Below are 17,295 nucleotides of genomic sequence, written 5' to 3'. Positions count from 1 at the left end.
AAATAATCTGCAAAACCAGCCTGTCGATGGGAAGGGATGTGAGAGGGCCCATCACCCAAGTATAACGTGGGCTTTGAGTTCTGATTCTAGGAAAGAAAACTATGATCAGGAGAGCTTAATTTCTGATTAGGTGAGATGATGGTACGAAACTGATGTCAATTCTTAGATGTAATAACTTTTGTTGTAGCTGTGCTTTTGCCTAGATGTAAACAGAACAAGAAATAAGTATAACATTTTTCAAAAAACTTTAAATTTTTATCTGAATTATTTTAATCCAATTATATAAAAACACATTCACATGACATATTCTACTTTACATGAACAATGTTTATTTTATATACTTTCATATATAATTTAGATTATAAAAGTATATTAGATTACAATCTACCAATTAGATTATAATCTACCAGTATTTCTTCAAATACTAAAATTTAGCCAGGTGTGGTGGCACATGCTTGTAATCCCAGCACTTGGGAGGCTGAGACAAGAGGATCGCAGGTTCAAAGCCAGCCTCATTAACTTCGTGAGGTCCTCATCAACTTAGCGAGACCCTGTTTCAAAATAAAAAATAAAATAAAATAAGGCGTGGGGTATAGCTCAGAGGTAGAATGCCTTTCAGTTCAAGTAGATGTGACCCATTAGTATCTCACCAAAAGAAATATACGCCTGCCTTACAACAGAAACCACTAGACCTAGCGGGATTCGCTATCACTTGTATTCATATGGTGTCAGCATCAGCCCAGAACAGGAGATTTTTGTTGAGAACTTGGCCACACCTGCAGGTGGAAGAGAAATGTAAAGTGTCCAACTCCATTTAGAATCTCATGTGTGAACCCCTGGTAGAGGTGTGAACTATATATATGTATAGTGAAAGCAAATGTTTTGAATATTTAAAAAATCACATCAACTCTGTACTTTGAATTAAAATATAAATGCTTTGAATTCCATTTTCTGACTGGAATTACCATGAAGAAAAAAAGGACTGTTGGGGACATTTGTGCTAACAGCACAGACCCAATAGTGGGTAAAACTTGTGTCCGGAGGCTCAGGGCCACGCCTGAGCTCCCCGCCATGCCCTCACAGAAAGGTGACACAGTCACTAGGAACGTATGAGGAGGCCGAGTAAAATACTGCATCCTAAAGTGTTACCCTCGAGAACACTGAAACATTTTGAATGGTAAAAAGAGAAGTAGGCACAAGGCACTTCTTTATGACCCCAGGCGCGGCTGTGGATAGCTCTCCTGCACCAGCGTGAGCCCTGGTCTTAACTAGCTCCCTCCCCCATGGAAGTTTACTTGAAAGAATGGCAAGCAGACAAATAATAGTTATTCATGCTTGGGTATTTGGCACATATTTTCTCAAAATCCAGAAAAAACAACTAGAGGACATCTTAAGACAAACAGAATTTGTGGCCCATGAAAACTTGAGCTTTTAAGCAGAAGTTAGAGTTTTGGAGAAGCTGTGACTGCTGACATGAGCCTGGTGACTTCCCAACGCTTGAAGACATTTCTCATGACATCCGTGGTGATAGTAATGACTCTAAGTTTTCACACAGTATAATAAAATATGCCCATGCTTGGAAGACCTGTATAAGTGAATAAACCAAGATTTTCCGAATGAACCACAAATGCTGCTACAGATCCATGCACAGGCAGAAGATACAAAGCAGTGTAGGACAGACCAGTGGATCCTAGTATAACAGGAAGTTACGTTAAGCTCACTGATACAATTTTAGACTCCACCCTGCAACTAACTTTTTCAAATGATCTTTTCAAATGACCATTTTCAAATTTTGGTGAAATATCAAAACAACATTCACAAAACCATCAGAGATCACTATTTCAATATTCCTGCCTTTCCCAACTACGTATCTGTGTGAGGGTGGATTTCCTTACATACTTCAACAAAACCAACATACCCCACCAGACTAAAATATATAAGACATGAGACTCTAGCTGTCTTAAGCTGGACAATGAGACTTGTAAAAAATGTAAAGACAATGCCACTTTTACCAAACAACTTTTTTTTGTCTTGGAAAAGATCATAATTTTTTCATGTAAATATGATAGCTTATTAACACAAATCAATGCATTAGTATTCTTAAATATTCTTTTTTTCTTTGCAGTGCTGGGGATCAAACACAGGGATCCCTGCCAGCAATCACTCTACCGATAAATACTTAATAAATACTTTTAACATTTGTTTTCGTTTTGAGTATGGCAAATATTGGTGGGTAAAAGCCATATTCTAAAAGTTGTTTAAATTCTACAAGTTTCTTTCTTTTTTGTCTCAGTACTGGGCACTGAACTCAAGGGTGTTCTACCACGGAACTACAGGCCAGCCCTTTTTATTTTTTATTTGAAATTTATCACTCACTGACCTCAAATCTGTGATCTTCCTGTCTCAGCCTCACAAGTACTGAAATTACCATCATGCCCAGCAATAGTTTTAAGAGAATAAAGGGTCTGAGAGCAAAACATTTGAAAAAATGCTAACACACAGCACATGGGAAAGGAGAAATGAAATAGGGATATCACTTACAGCAGAAAGGCCTCGTTGACAGCCTCAAAGAACTCGGGACAGAGCACTTCCTGAGGCTCGTGTCCATGGTAGGTGAGCAGAGCCTCGACCAGTGGCTCAAAGTCAGGCAGGGTAACCAAGGGGATGCAAGCTCGGGACAGGGACGCCATTTGTTCAGGAGCCATCCTATGGAAGAAATACAATGATACACAGCTGCCCAAATCCGAGAGCCACGTGTAATCAGAGACATGTGACGTCTTAATGCGCAATGACTGACGACAGGCCACCCGCTTTAGACCCAACACAGAGCTACATAGCGCCACCCATGAACTCTTCTCTCTTTCTTTGCTAGAGATTGAACCCAGAGGCATTCTTTCTCCAAGCTATATCCCCAGTCCTAGTTCTTATTCTTTACTTTGAAACAGGGTCTCACTAGGTTGCAGAGAGCCTCACAAAGCAGCTGAGGCTGGCTAGGAACCTGTGATCTTCCTGTCTCAGCCTCCCAAGTACTGGGACTACAGGTGTGCAACACCACACCTGGACATGAACTCTTCTCTTTAACCAATTCTCTAAAAAGAAACCGTCCAGCAGCAGGGCATGGTGGCACACACCTGTAAACCCAGTCCTGGGAGCGTAAAGACAGGAGGATCACAGGTTCGAGGACCGTCTCAGCAATATAGTGACCTAGCATGACCTTGTTTCAAAATAAAAACATAAAAATAGAGGTGGAGTAGAATGTCCCTGGGTTCAACCCCCAGTATCCAGTAGAAAACCGACAAAGAAACCCTCCAGTGGCCACTCTCATTTCAGTATCAGAGTGCCCGGACTCCATTTGGTGTAACATCACAGAACTCCAGCTCACCCCCGATGGAACTCCTGGATTCCTGTCCCAAGCGTCTTCTCCCAGTGCTGCCTCTGCGGGACCTGGCCCTGGTCCTCCCTCCCTCTCAGGCCTCTCCTCTGACCGCTCTCAGCACCGTCGACTCTGCTAACCTCCGCCTGGACGTGGCAGGGTCCCTGGCTAACTCCCACTCCCCCATCACGCCGCTGCCTGGGCAGGACAGCCGCTGCCTGCCCAGCTTCAGGTGAGGCGATAGGGCCACCAGCTGTCTGTGACGGGGCCTCGGCTTCACCAGCTCTATGCCTTTCTGCTCTTCCTTCGTCCCTTCTCCTCCCTCCGTGACATCTGGCCAGGGCCCTCGCTTTGCAGTGGGCCTGCCTCAAATGTTGTTTTGTGAGGTTTCCCTGATCATCTGCATCAACGAACACACTGCCCATCACTCGCGGCAACTTGAAATCAAATCTGCAAAGCATTGCTGTGGCTGCACTGCCGCGTGTCAAATGCCCGCTGGCTCCGGGAAGGCACCGCACAATCTCACAGCGCATGTGCTTTGGTGCAGAGGCAGTGCCGGTCGACTGGCTGCCAGCGCCCTCCCGCCCTGCGCTGACCCTTCCTCTCACTGCCCTCCGCACCCGAGCTGTGATGAGCCGCGGGCGCTGGGTGCCGAGCCGGGGCTGCGCCTCCTGCCAGCCAGGAGCTAGCTGAGGGCCGGCCCCGCCCTGCACGGCTCGCTCTCTCCCCGACACCAGCAACGGCTCTCCCACATACTGTCCTCAAACAGCACCGCCATCCCCAACACGGATCTGTCCCCAGCTCAGACTCGCCACCTACATTATAAAGTAGTGTGCTCCCCGTCAACAGCGCTCCCATCGAGGCAACGAGGTGGCCTCCGACGGGGCCTCCGCTCGGCCGCTCTGTCCAGTACTTTTATGTAAAAGTGCCTCTGACGGTGCCAACTGACTTGTCCAGCCTTCTAACGATACGACGCTCTGTTTTCACTCCTTGCTGATAATACTCTTTCACTGTTTGCATTTGCATTTTGCAGATGAGCCACGAGGCTGAGGCAGTGCTGCCCACTGGGATTTCCACCTCGGTGAGCCTGTTTTCATATCCGTGTATTTTCATATCCTTTCATTTTGAGCGTGTGCTTCAGGGAACGAACCCAGGAGTACTCTCACCGCTGTGCTTCACCCCCAGCCCTATTTTATATTTTATTTTGAAACAGGGTCTCACTAAGTTACCATGCACTGGCCTCGAACCTGCACTCCTCTTGTCTTGGCCTCCTGAGGACTGGGATTACAGGCGAGTGCCAGAGTCCGCCTCTATCTGTTCGTGTAATGCCGATATATCAATCGCTCACTATATTCAAGGCTCTGTTTGAGGCATTTGGTGAAGCCAAGCCTAGTGAGGGAGAGAGACCCGATGCCAGGCCACGGTGTCCTGCTCAGAAGCAAGGGCAGCGGGTTAGGGCCCACGCAGGACAGGGTGGGATGCTTCTGAGCCCGGCCCGCGGGGCGGAGCGAGCATGGGCGCGCATGGGCACGCGCCTCAGAGAAGCAAGGCAGCTGGTGAAGAGACAAGAAGCCCACTGTGGGGCTCGGTGAGCACAGGGAGGGGTCAGGCCGCAAGGGCCATCACAAAAGCCCTGTGTAACCTTCTTTTTCTTTTTTTTTCCCTCCAGTACTGGGGGTGGAACCCAGAGGCATTCTACCTCTGAACTACAACCCTGGTCTTATTCTTTAGCCTTTATATTTTTTGAAACAGGGTCTTGCTGAGTTGCGAAGGGCCTCACTAAGTAGCTGAGACCGTCCACGAACCGTGATCCTCTGGTCTCCGCTTCCCGAATGCTGGGATTCCAAGTCTGCGCCATCACGCCCGGCTTGTGTACTCTTCTTAAACTTAGTTTTTACTTTTTTCCTATTTCTGATGTATCTACGTCAGTCGTTAGCCAGTTCTTCCAAGTGTATGAAAAATGGAAGGCATTCTCGCTCATTTTCTGACCCCAGAGGTGTGACTGCTTTTGACCGACTCTGGATGTTCAACGCAAACTCCTCACCGCGCGTGGGACATCAGCAGTGGGTCGGCCCTGGGATCACACAGAAAGAACTCAGGGTGCTGCTGATGGGGATTACGTAGAGAGGCACAACCAACCTGGAGCATAATCAGTGGATGCCGCTTCTTCTCATGTACTAAGGAGACCAAGAGAGCCGTGTGTGCGGAGGAGACCCAGTCTCGCTGCCCACTTGCACAGAAATGAACACGCGATGGCTTACTTCTAGAAGGGAACGCTAGATAGCAGTGACGACGATAAAGTAGCTTGCCCTAACCACGTAACTGAATCTCCAGGCACACTAATCAACTGAGAAAGCGACCAGCCAGAGGACACCTATTGTACGTCAAAACATGACCAGAAGCGTCTACGCCAGCTTCCTGGCGTGTTACTCCTAGCGAGGGGAAGAAAAACGGGAAGGCAGAAAGATGCTTGCAAAACTGTAACTGACACCTTTTATTTTCCTAAAAACAGCAACTATAAATAGTAATAAAAGGTTAGCATTGCAACATTTGGGCAATTGGTACACAGTTTTTTCCATGTCATAACTATTTTATAACTAAACCTCTAAACTAAAATGCAGCTTACTAATAACATGCTAAACGTGAAAGGACATTCATAATAAGGAAGTTATTTCCTGCCTTAGGCGCTTGTTTCTAAAACAGTCAAAGTTGTTCCTGAAACAGCAACCAACTTTAATCAGCTCAGGTTATTTAATTTATTCATAACCCTACAGAGTACTTTTCCCCTTTATTCACATATTTTGGTATTCTTTTAATTATTTGATTATATTGGTCTCTTTAGAATTATTTGTGCTTTTTTTTTTTTTTTTTTTTAGTTTGTGGCGTTAGGGATTGAGCCCAGGGGCATTCTGCCTTTAAGCTCACCCCCAGTTAATTTTTTATTTGTAAACCGCCTCAAGAAGTTGCTGAGGCTGGCTTCGAACCTGTAACCCTCCTGCTTCACTCTCCCAAGTACTGGGATGACAGGTGCTCGCCACCACAACCAGCTTCGCATTTTATCATGCAAGTCAACTGAAACAATTTCCCTCAGATGTTTTTTGTTTTGTTTTGTTTTTTGTTTGTTTGTGGTACTGGGGTTCCTGGAAACCCTTTTACCTCTGGGCTACACTCCCAGACACCTATTTTTTACATTTTTATTTGGAAACAGGGTCCCTTAAGCCAGCGGCTGGCTTTGAACCTGCACCATCCTCCTGTCTCCGCCTCCCAAGCGCGGAGGTTACAAGCTGCGCCACCACGCCCGGCTCTCTCTCAGATGTATTTGAATGAGCAATTTGTTGGATATTTGTACTTAAACATACGAAACCCAAAAGCTAAATCATTTTATCAGTGAGCAGGGACTGTTGTGATGTGCTCAGTAAAAGGAAACTGAAAGCATTACCTCCAAACCGAACGCAGCACATCAGCTCAGCCAAACACGAGCCCAGGAGACCGCAAGGAGCCCTCGTGGTCTCGCCCCTTGCTTTACGTTGCCGCAGACCCGGATGTTCCAGGCATGCACGGCCAACACAGGCTCATCAGAGCACTCCAGGAACCAAGGTGTTGAGTGTCCCATGCAGCCCCTGGACCACTGTGAATGGGGGAGCCAGGCCGAACTCTGGGCTCAAACGTGTTTCTGATCTGCTGTCTGTCCAAGGGTGATCGATCAATTGAATAATTTGTCTCTGGGGGCCAAATTCTTCAATGGAGTCTTCAACTGAACAATTTGTTCTTGGCTTGTTTGGGAACTGTTGGCAACCATTCCAAGTCCAAACTCCTGGCTACTATTTAGGAGAGGATGCGGCCTCATAGGCACTGAGGTACTCTTTTTCTTTCTTTCTTTTTTTTTTTTTTTGCAGTAGTGGGGATGGGACCCAGGGGCATTCTACCTCCAAGCTACACCTCCAGCCCTATTTTTATTCTTTATTTTGAAACAGGGTCTCACTGAGTTTCAAAAGGCCGCACTAAGTAGCTGAGGCTGGCCTCAAACTGCGATGCTCCAGTCTCAGCCTCCTGAAAGCTGGGATGACAAGTGTGCACCACCACGCCCGGCTTCCAAGCAGAATCTTACCTCTGCGCTACACCCCCAGCCCTATTTTACTTTTAAATTCTTCAACAGGGTCTAAGTTGCCGAGACTCTTGCTAAATTGTTGAGACTGGCCTGGAACCTGCAATCCTCCTGTCTCCGCTTCCCAAGTACTGGGATTATGGAATTACAGGTGCGTGCCACCACATCCAGCTCACGTGTTCTTTATATAGCTGAAAAACCTCCCATTTGTGACAGACTGCCTCGTAACTGTTTCTTTGTTAAGGGTGCTTGTTTTCATAAACAATATGGACAAACTCCTTGGCACAGAGGGAAGTCCACGCTGGTACATCAGCTACAGCAGCAGCAAGGGCAAAACGGTAACTAATCCTGTTAGCAGCGTAGGCTATTCCCAGTGAAAGCAAATCTATGGGTCATTAGTGAAACTCCCAACTGGATTTACTAAGACGGTCCGGCACACCCTGCTCGCAAACCTCTGGATACATATAATACCCTGCTCCTTGCTACCACGGTGAGCACAGTCTTTTCTTTTCCAAAGAACCTTAGAATTCAACGTGACACGTTTTTTTTCCAGGTACTTTTCCAAATGTGTTTTCTAGGAAATTCATTTTCTTCTACTAAGTTCATTTACACCATAGGTTCCCAAAGTGGATGACCCCCCCCCGGGGGGGGATGGGAACAAAACAACAGATATATGAAAAATGGCAAATTTGTCATCGAATCTCTCTGTTTATTCACTTAAAGAAGGTTGATTTCAGCCGGGCGTGGTGGCGCACGCTTGTAATCCCCGTGCTTGGGAGGCTGAGACAGGAGGATCGCACGGGTTCGAAGCCAGCCTCAGCTACTTAGTGAGGCTCTCAGCAACTTAGTGAGACCCTGTTTCCAAACAAAATATAAAAAAGGTCTGGGAGTATAGCCTGGAGGTAGAAAGCCTCTGGGTTCCACCCCCAGGACCACCGACCACCAAACAGCAAACAAACAAGCAAATGAAGGCAGATTCCTGGGAGTGCACTGAGTGTGTGTTTTTCTTCCTAGAGAGGGGTAGGAAGCCAAATAAGCTTGGGAATCTATGATTTACACTTAACAGAAGGGTGAATTGAAGAAGCGACTTGAGAGCAGGTGTAGTGGCGCACATTTGTAATCCTAGTACTTGACAGGCTGAGACAAGGATCACAGGTTCAAAGTCACCCTCAGCAACTCAGTAACCTAGCTGAGACCCTTCTCCAAATAAAAAATAAAATAGGGTTGGTGGTGCAGCTCAGGGACAGAATGTCCCTGGGTTCAATCTCCTGCAGCCCCCCCACAAGCAACTTGATGCCCAACATGCTTGGTGACTCTTTTTATGAGCTTTTAAAATCTTATATTTAAGAGCTGAGACGAGGAAGTTCTGTTCACCATAAAAGGACTTGGAGCCCTGAAAGCTTGTGCTCTGACTCTTTACGTCTACAGTTCTCTAGTGAATTTTAAAGTCAACCAGGCGTGTTCTTCTGCCTCGAGGAGAAACTGATTTTGTGAAACCAGGTAAGGGCATAGCTCTGTGATAACATCTGAAAGACAGCTGCTAAACATGCTGAGGACATTCTAGTTGTTGCTGTTCTTAGTGGTAATTAAAATATGTAAGCCGGGCGTGGTGGCGCACACTTGTAATCCCCGAGCTTGGGAGGCGGAGACAGGAGGATCGCGCAGGTTCGAAGCCAGCTGTGCTGGCTTAAGAGACCCTGTTTCCAAATAAAAAAGCATAAAGATTGGTCTGGGAGTGTAGCCCATAGGTACAAGGGTTTCCAGGAACCCCAGTACCACCAAAATAAATAACTAAATAAATAAAAATAAAATAAGTATTAGAATATTCACAAAGGTTTCCAGAGTGGGCACCATCATCCTGGAATAAAATATAGACACATAAAAGAATGTAAAATCTTCACTGAAACTTTCTATTCATTAGCTTCCAAAAGGTAGACTTGGAGGAGGGCGCTGATCATTTTTCTGAAAATAAACTTGAGTCAAATAAACTTGGGGACTTTGTTCTCGCACACATCTGAAGTCATCTGCATGCTTTTTAAGATTTACAAATCAAAAACTTGAGTCGGAACCCAACAGAATGGGCAAACTACTTTTTGGTCTTATGAGTAGGAAATTCCTATCCTTTTATGAAGCTGAGATTTTTTTCCTTTCCTTTCATGAGTATGATTTCAAAAGCTCAAGAATCCAAAAGTCCCCTAAATTTCAACACTATATTAACAGAGACATGCTGTTTTTCTGTATGAGGTGTTTATTTATTTAACTTTTTGCTAATTGAATATTTATAAGGTTTGTTTCAAAAGATTCAAAAAGCTTCAAAGAGTTGGGCACGGTGTGGTGCATATCTGTAATCCCAGTACTTGGGAGGCTGAGACAGGAGAATGACAGGTTCAAGGCCAGCCTCAGCAACTTAGTGAGACCCTCAACAGCTTAGCAAGACCCTGTTTCAAAACAAAGAAGGAAAAGGCTGAGAAGCTCAGAGGTGGCATGTCCCTTGGTTCAAACCCTAGTATACACTGTATTCTACAGAAAGTAGACAGACTGGCCTCATATCTTCAGACACATCGACTGTCAAAGAAACAAAACACCCGGGAATAAATTGGCTTCCTTTGGCATTATTTTTCCCGAGGCTGATAAACGATCTTGTCATACAGTTCTAAATGGTTTCACTTGCCATCAAGTAAAATCGACAATTCAACAAGCGAACGTTAAGTGCTGTGTAGTTCTTCACTCCAGGCCGTCGAGGAGGAAGGCCACTCTGGAGGGCATGTGGCCATCGTGTGCCGCAGGCTGGGCAGGGCAGCGCCCACAGAGGGCCGGTGCCCGTGGTCCACGGCCACCACCCAGCCGTCTGCCGCCAAGCTCTTGTGCTCAAATCCTTTGGAGCGCTCTGGCCCTAAGTCGAGACTCAGTGTAATTCAGTCTGAAAGCGCTCATGGCCCACCACGGGAGCACGAAGGCCGCGAGCGCCTGGAGCCTTTCAGGGCTGTCAGCGGGCCTGCTGCATGCCGGGATCCACAGCCCTAGGTCCACAGGAGCTTTGCCACTTCTCAGGGAAACTAACTCAGCCCCTTTCAGTCCTAGCTGAGAGACAGTCTGCAGCCTATGAGCTCTGGTGCCGGGTCAACATCCTACTCGGTCACCATCCCTGCCCACACTGTGGCTGGTGACAGCCTCCACCTCTCCCCATCCTCAGCTCAGATCACGAGAGAAACACTGATAGGTCTGTGGGGGAGACAGATGAGTCAAGGCTGGAGGGCGAGATCGCTACCTGTCTGCGTTCTCATTTCTGACTCTGGGTAACAAATGAGCGCACCATTCAATTTCACAACTACCCATGAGGTCCCGGCTCTATGCAAAACATTCTGCTAGTTCCGTGTAAAATTTCCACATGAAGACCATCCACTACCACACACGTGCACGCTTCCCCCACCCCACACCACCCGAAAACTGCTATGTTCTAAAGCTTTAAGATATTTAAAACCCAAGGTAAATGTGGCTATTGTTAACAGGTTGAAAGATGGACTCACAACCACACTAAGTCTAAAGACTGCGATGGCGAGTTAAAAATGAGACGGCAGACCCTGGGAGGCGTCGTGGTCGAAAGGAACTCTGTCCTCCAGGGGAGTGGGTAAGAACAAGAAGTGAGCATTGCAAAAGTTCCACATCTGAAGAGTGAAGGCAAAATGTTCATACGTGAGAACAGAGCACTGCCTGTGGTTCAGGAAATCTACGAGTTTTACTATTTACCAACAAGAAAATAACAGAGTGAAACTAATAATACTTCATAGGGAATCTTCAACAAAAACAAGCACCTTAAACAGAATCCTCTCACGTCACCTGACAGTATTCAGGCTGTCCCCAGGGGGTGATATCTAGTTCTGAGAGCTGCTACTAAAGAAGGGGGAGCAGCTCTCCTCAAAATGCAAGAATCACACACAAAGATGCTAAAAATCAGTCCTTGGACTCACCGCCAGCGTCTCGGAGGCTGCTGGTTCCAAGGACCAATCTGTATAGTTCTGATTTAGGGACTAGACAGGCTGTGAGGCCTGGAATAACAAAGGCCACTTTCACAATCTGGGCAAGAAGAAACAAGATAAAAATGTAACCTGAGAGAGTGAGCCTGGCGATGGGCTAAGCATGGCTGTCCTAACACTCTCTGAAGACCTACCTCCTGGCAGTGGCTACCTATATGATACTTTTGGTGATCCACACACTGTGTGAAAAGCTTGCAATGGCAAATGGGTGGTATCCTTCTGAGGGAAAATACGACAGCCCAAAAGCCTTACAAGAGATATAAAGCGTAAGAGCTACTCTGGGGTGGATTCAAGGAGTACGTGCATACCTGGCAGCCAGCAATCCGTTGACCTCCTCCCAGTGACAGCCAGAGCCTCAGCTTTCAAACACTTTCCTTCCTATCGACTCCTCCCAAGCAACGGACAACAGAAATGTCCTGTCTCCAACCGAAAAGATGGAGGAAAAGAAGCACCGCATGGGTGTCCACCCAAGGGGATTAGGGAATGCTTCTGCTGCCCAAAACACCTTGATCAGCACCCCAACCAACACCACAGCCTGTAGCCCACAATCGCTACGGGCGGGCTACAGCAAACAACACACTCGGAGAGTCAGTGGCAAATCCCAAATTCCAGGGAGGCCATGATGTTCTCCACAGGACGTCTACCGACTAATGTCCCCACCAGTCACAACCTGGAGTTCTCTGTAGATGAAGGATGTCTCTCTAATGTTTATGGTTTCCCATCAACAAAGAGGCTTGAAGAAATAGTCTGGGTTTGTATCACATTTACCATCTCAACCTTCACTAAGTAGCTGGGGCTGTCCACAAAGCGCGATCCTCCAGTCTCAGCCTCCGGAATGCTGGGATCTCAAGCGTGCCCACCACGCCTGGCTCCCTTCTCAACCACTTCGGTGTACCATAGAAGCGCTGTTGCTGTATGCCCTGGCTGTGCAGTACATCTCTACCACTTTCAGTCGTACAAAGTCAGAACCCATGCCCACTGACACACTCCCCCCGCTTCCCCGCCGCCCCGCAGCACTGGTCTGCCTTCTGGTACTAGGGCCGACGCTCTAGACACTTCTGAGCACTTCAGAGCCTTGCGAGGAGCGGGCACGTGCAGGATCTGTCTTTCTGTGTGCCGTACTTCCCTTGGCACGATGTCCTTCAGGTTCATGCGTGTTCCAGCATTAAAAGGACGAGGACTATTCAACGTTGTGCACTTGTTCCCTTTACGAATTCATCCACTAATGAGCGCACAGATCGCCTTCACCTCTCAGCTAGTGTGAATATCTCTGCAGGACACAGAGGTGAGCAAGTATCTTAGAGATTCAGATATGTCCACAGAAGGGTTACTGGATACTGTGATAATTCTGTTTTTAACTGTTTAGAGAACCTCCACTCTGCTCTCTGTAGTGCTGTACTAGTTTATATCCCCACCTACGACGGTTCCAAGTTCTCTACATCTCCTCTCACCTTCCTTGCTTACCCCCCGCCCCGCCGTCTGCGGTACATGGGATCGAACCACCTTTGAGCTCCATCTCCGAACCTTTTTCACTTTTTATTCTGACACAAGATCTCTCTAAGCTTCCCCCTCATTTAGGGACCATCCTAAATCGATGTGTGTGATGCCTTATGGCGGTTCTGATCTGGGTTTCCCTTATGATCAGTGATGCTGCCACCTTTGTATACGCTTGTTAGTGATCTTTACACATTCTCTGGAGAAGCATCTGTTCAAGTTCGTTGCCTACTTTTTAATCACATTTTTTCTTGTTGCTATATTGAGTTACTGGAGTTCTCTGTACATTCTGAATATTAACCTGTTATCCAGACAGACGGTTTGATAATGAGTTCCATGTTTGTACAAATTATTTTAATTGGATGTGGTCCTGCTTATCTCTTCTTGCTTTTCTTTTCTGTGATTTTGGTGTCGTACCTAAAAAGTCACTGCCAAACCCAAAGTCATGACACTTTCCCCCATTGCTTTCTTCTAGGGATTTAGAGTCTTTAATCTATTTTGAGGGTTTTTTTTTTTTTTGGATATGTTATAATTAGGGACCCAACTTAATTCTTTTGCATGTGGTTTTCAATTTTCCGAGGGTGATTTATTGAAGAGACTATTATTTCCTGATCTTGTAGCCATGATTCTTCAAAGATCTTTGGGGAATACATGTGAGGATTTGTTGCTGGGGTCTCTGGTGTCAACATTAGTCTATATGTTTATCTTTATGCCAGAACTACACTGTTTTGATTACTCTAACTTTGTAATATTTTTGTTTGTTTTGTTTTTTGTGGTACTTGGGATGGAATCCTGGAGCTTTTATCTCTGAGCTCTACTCCAGCCCTATTTTGTTTTAGTTTTATTTTTTTTTTGAAACAAAGTCTCACTAAGTTGCTGACAGCCTCACTAAGTTCCTGAGACTGGCTCTGAACCTGTGATACTCCTATCTTAGCCTTCCAAGTACTGGGATTACAAGTGTACACCCATGCCTCCCTGTAATTTTTTTAAGTGTAATATCTCTTTGTTTTCCTTTCTCAAAGACTGAACTTTTGGCTATCTGAGGAACTTATAGTGTCTATATGAATTTTATGATGTTTTTCCTGTTTCTACAAAACATGTCATGGGCATTTTGGTGGTATTACACTGAACCTATAGATGGCTTTAGGTAGTTTTCAGTGTGGGAATCTCTGCTTTCCTGGTTGACTCCTAAATACTTTATTCCCTTTTGATACTATTGCAAGTGGGACTGTTCATTGTTAGTTTACAGAAATATGAGTGGTATTTGATTTTGTATCTTGACATTTCATTGAATTATTTTATTAATTCTAATAGTCTGTATGTGTGTAATCTTTTAATATTTTCTGTAGATAAGACCATATCATCCATGAACAGATATAAACTTCTTCCTTTTCAGTTTAAATGTCTTTAATTTCTTTTTCTTGCCTAATTGCTCTGGCAAAGACTTCTAGTACTATATCGAATACAAATAGTAAGAAAGTAGGAAGGTATATACCCTCACTGGCTTAAGAGACCCTTTTTCCAAATAAAATACAAAAAAAAAATAGGTCTGAGAGTATAGGCCAGAGGTAGAAGGGTTCCATCCCCAGGACCACCAAATATGGCCTTTATTATATTGAAGTAACTGTCTTCTAGTCCTAATTTGTTGAGTGTTTTGTTATAAATAGGTGTTGGAACTTGGCAAATGCTTTTCTGAGCTGAGGGTCTGTTCATCATTCTATGGATGTGACATGAATAGGTATTGAGATCTGTCCGATCTTTTCTTGGCTGAGATGCTATAGTACTGTTTATCTTTCTACTGATGTGACATATTATACTTATTTTTGTATGTTCATCCATCTTTGTATTCCAGGAATAAATGTCACTTGGTCATGTATAATCTTTTTAATGTACTGGCGAATTCAGTTTTTAACATTTTGTCAGAAATTTTTGCAGCAAGATTCATCAAAGGCATTAATCTATTTTTGTTTCTTGGAATAACTTTGCTTGATTTTGGTATCAGGGTAACACTGGCCCACAAACTGGGTTTGATTTTTTTTTTTTTTTTTTTTTTTGTGGTACTGGAGATGGAATTCAGAGGCTTTCTACCTCCGGGCTATGCTCCCAGACCTATTTTCTATTTTATTTGGAAGCAGGGTGTCACTAAGTTGCTGAGAGCCTCACTAAGGAGCTAAGGCTGGCTTCGAACCTGCATGATCCTCCTGTCTCAGCCTCCCAAGCGCTGGGATTACAAGCGTGCGCCATCATGCCCGGCTCATAAACGGGGTCCTCTTCAATTTGTTGGAAGAGTTTGAGAAGGACTAGTGCTAATTGCTCTTTAAGTGCTTAGCAGAGTCCTCCAGTGAAGCCAAGTGAAATCTGTGTGCTGTTGGCAGGTTGTGAGTGAATGACTCTGCCTCCTTGGTTCTAAGTCTGTTCCGTTTCTTTTTCTTCATGACTTGGACCTGTAGGTTGTATGTTTCTAGAAAATGATCTATTTGTTCTAGGTTATCCAATGTGCTGGCAAATAATTATTCTTAGTCTCTTGTGATCTTTTTGGGTGAGTTGGCATGTGGGATTGGACCCAGGGTGCTCCACCACTGAACTGTATCTTCAGACCCGACAGCCTTTTCCTGGGACGTGGTCTCCTTAAATTACCCAGGCTGCTTTGCAACTTGCAATCTTCCTGCCTCGGCTTCCCAAGCAGCTGAATGATAGATGTGTGTCACCGTGCCATGCCTCTCATGATCCTTTTTATATATGTGGCATCTGTTTATATGTCTCGGTTTTCACTTCTGATTTTTGCTATTCAAATCTTTTTTCTTTCTCAGTGTAACAAAGGGTTGGTCAATTTTGTTGGTCTTTAAAAAAAAACACTCCATTTTATTGATTCTTTCCATTGTTTTTCTATTTTCCTTATTTTTGTCCTAGTCCTTATTATTCCCTTCCTTTTTCTAACTTTAGGTTTCGTTTTTTCTTTTTTTCTCATTCCTTGAGGTGTAAATCTAACTTGTTGACCCCCCTGCTGCCAAGCCAACTTGCCATTCAATGCTATTCCTGCCACCGCTGAGCTGCACTGTTGACTAATGGCTTCTTCCGTGCGGTGGTATGACAGGATTTTTTTTTTCTTTCAGATGATAAATTAAATGGGATAAAATTCTCATAGTAGCCGTTGGTGCTGAGCAGATGCCTGAATCGCTGTATTGAGCTTTTAGCCCTTCCATCCAGAGAGCACTGACTGGTTTTCTTCACGGCCAGGTTAACTGCAGATACAAAGTGCCTGCCTTCCCAGCCAGGAGGTCCAGCGGTCACAGGCTCCAGCCCCTGTCTATGATGACAGGGTTGCCTGTTACGTAGGCAGACTGCAGGGAAAAGTACAAGTGACACAACAGACTTCTGGGAAGATGGCGACCGAGAAAAGCAGCGTTTACGGGTCCTGCTAACACTCGATCTCTATTGCCACAAAATCTGCGCTTTTCATAGCCAGAAAACACTATCAGCAGAGAAATAAAAACTGTAAATACAAGGGACAGAGAAAAAAAAGACTAGAAGAACAACCAGAGACCAGAAAAGAAACCAGCTCGCACTGTGGAGCCACACCGGCGCCATCATGCATCACAGCACCAGGCTCCAGAGAGGAAAGGTAAACAAGGAGCTGAAGTGAGCAGCTGTGGATCATTCAGGTGTAATTCAGCAGTTCTTTCAGTGCAAAGAACGTCTAAAACTCCCAGTGGCCAAAATCATCACGTCCTCCAGGGTCTCAGCATGGAGCTCAAAACCAGAAAAGAAATACGCCAGCCTCACAGCCGAGGGCATGGCAGCAGCGCCTATTGCCAACAGTGGTGGTGAGTTCACCACGCCCATGACAGCTCCAGATCAGCGTGCACAACAACCATAAGTGAAATTGCAGCCCCTAAAGGAGAAATCCCAGCACTGCACCCCCAGGGACTTGCGCAGTTTTGATAATCTCCCTGGGTCTGAGATTTTACAGTCCAACCCAGTAAAGGAGTAGTGGTGGCAAAGATAACACATCCTAGTCACAGCTCCCCATGAGAAAACGCCCACCTTGGCATCCCCACAGTCTCGCACAGCCTTGATTAACTCCCTGGGTCTGAGACTGTGCCATACGACCCAAAGGAGTAGTGGCGGCTGAAATTATCACAAACTCAGGATCCAGAATACCCTAAGTGAAGTCGAGATGACCCGGGAAGAAAGCAGAGAAGGCACAAACTTATGAAATCATGGGAAAGAGGAACAAAAATGGAACTCTGAGATTTCCCATTACCCCAATTAGAATGGCAATCATTCAA

The 17,295-nt window shown here is 45.4% G+C and overlaps 1 protein-coding gene across 1 annotated transcript in view; it reads right to left on the bottom strand.

Moving 5' to 3' along the window:
- FANCC (FA complementation group C) overlaps nt 1–17,295 on the bottom strand; it is a gene marked incomplete at both ends in the record, with an annotated part of 116,046 nt that overhangs the window by 35,922 nt on the left and 62,829 nt on the right. Inside the window, one exon of the mRNA XM_080709023.1 lies at nt 2,542–2,706. Coding sequence (XP_080565149.1) covers nt 2,542–2,706 — 165 coding nt within the window. The remainder of the gene's footprint in view (nt 1–2,541; nt 2,707–17,295) is intronic.

Source organism: Muscardinus avellanarius (genome assembly GCF_963383645.1).
Source record: "Muscardinus avellanarius genome assembly, chromosome: 13".
NCBI lineage: Eukaryota > Metazoa > Chordata > Mammalia > Rodentia > Gliridae > Muscardinus > Muscardinus avellanarius.
The sequence above is the reverse complement of the archived record's forward strand: the minus strand, read 5'-3'. Positions and strand labels throughout refer to the sequence as shown.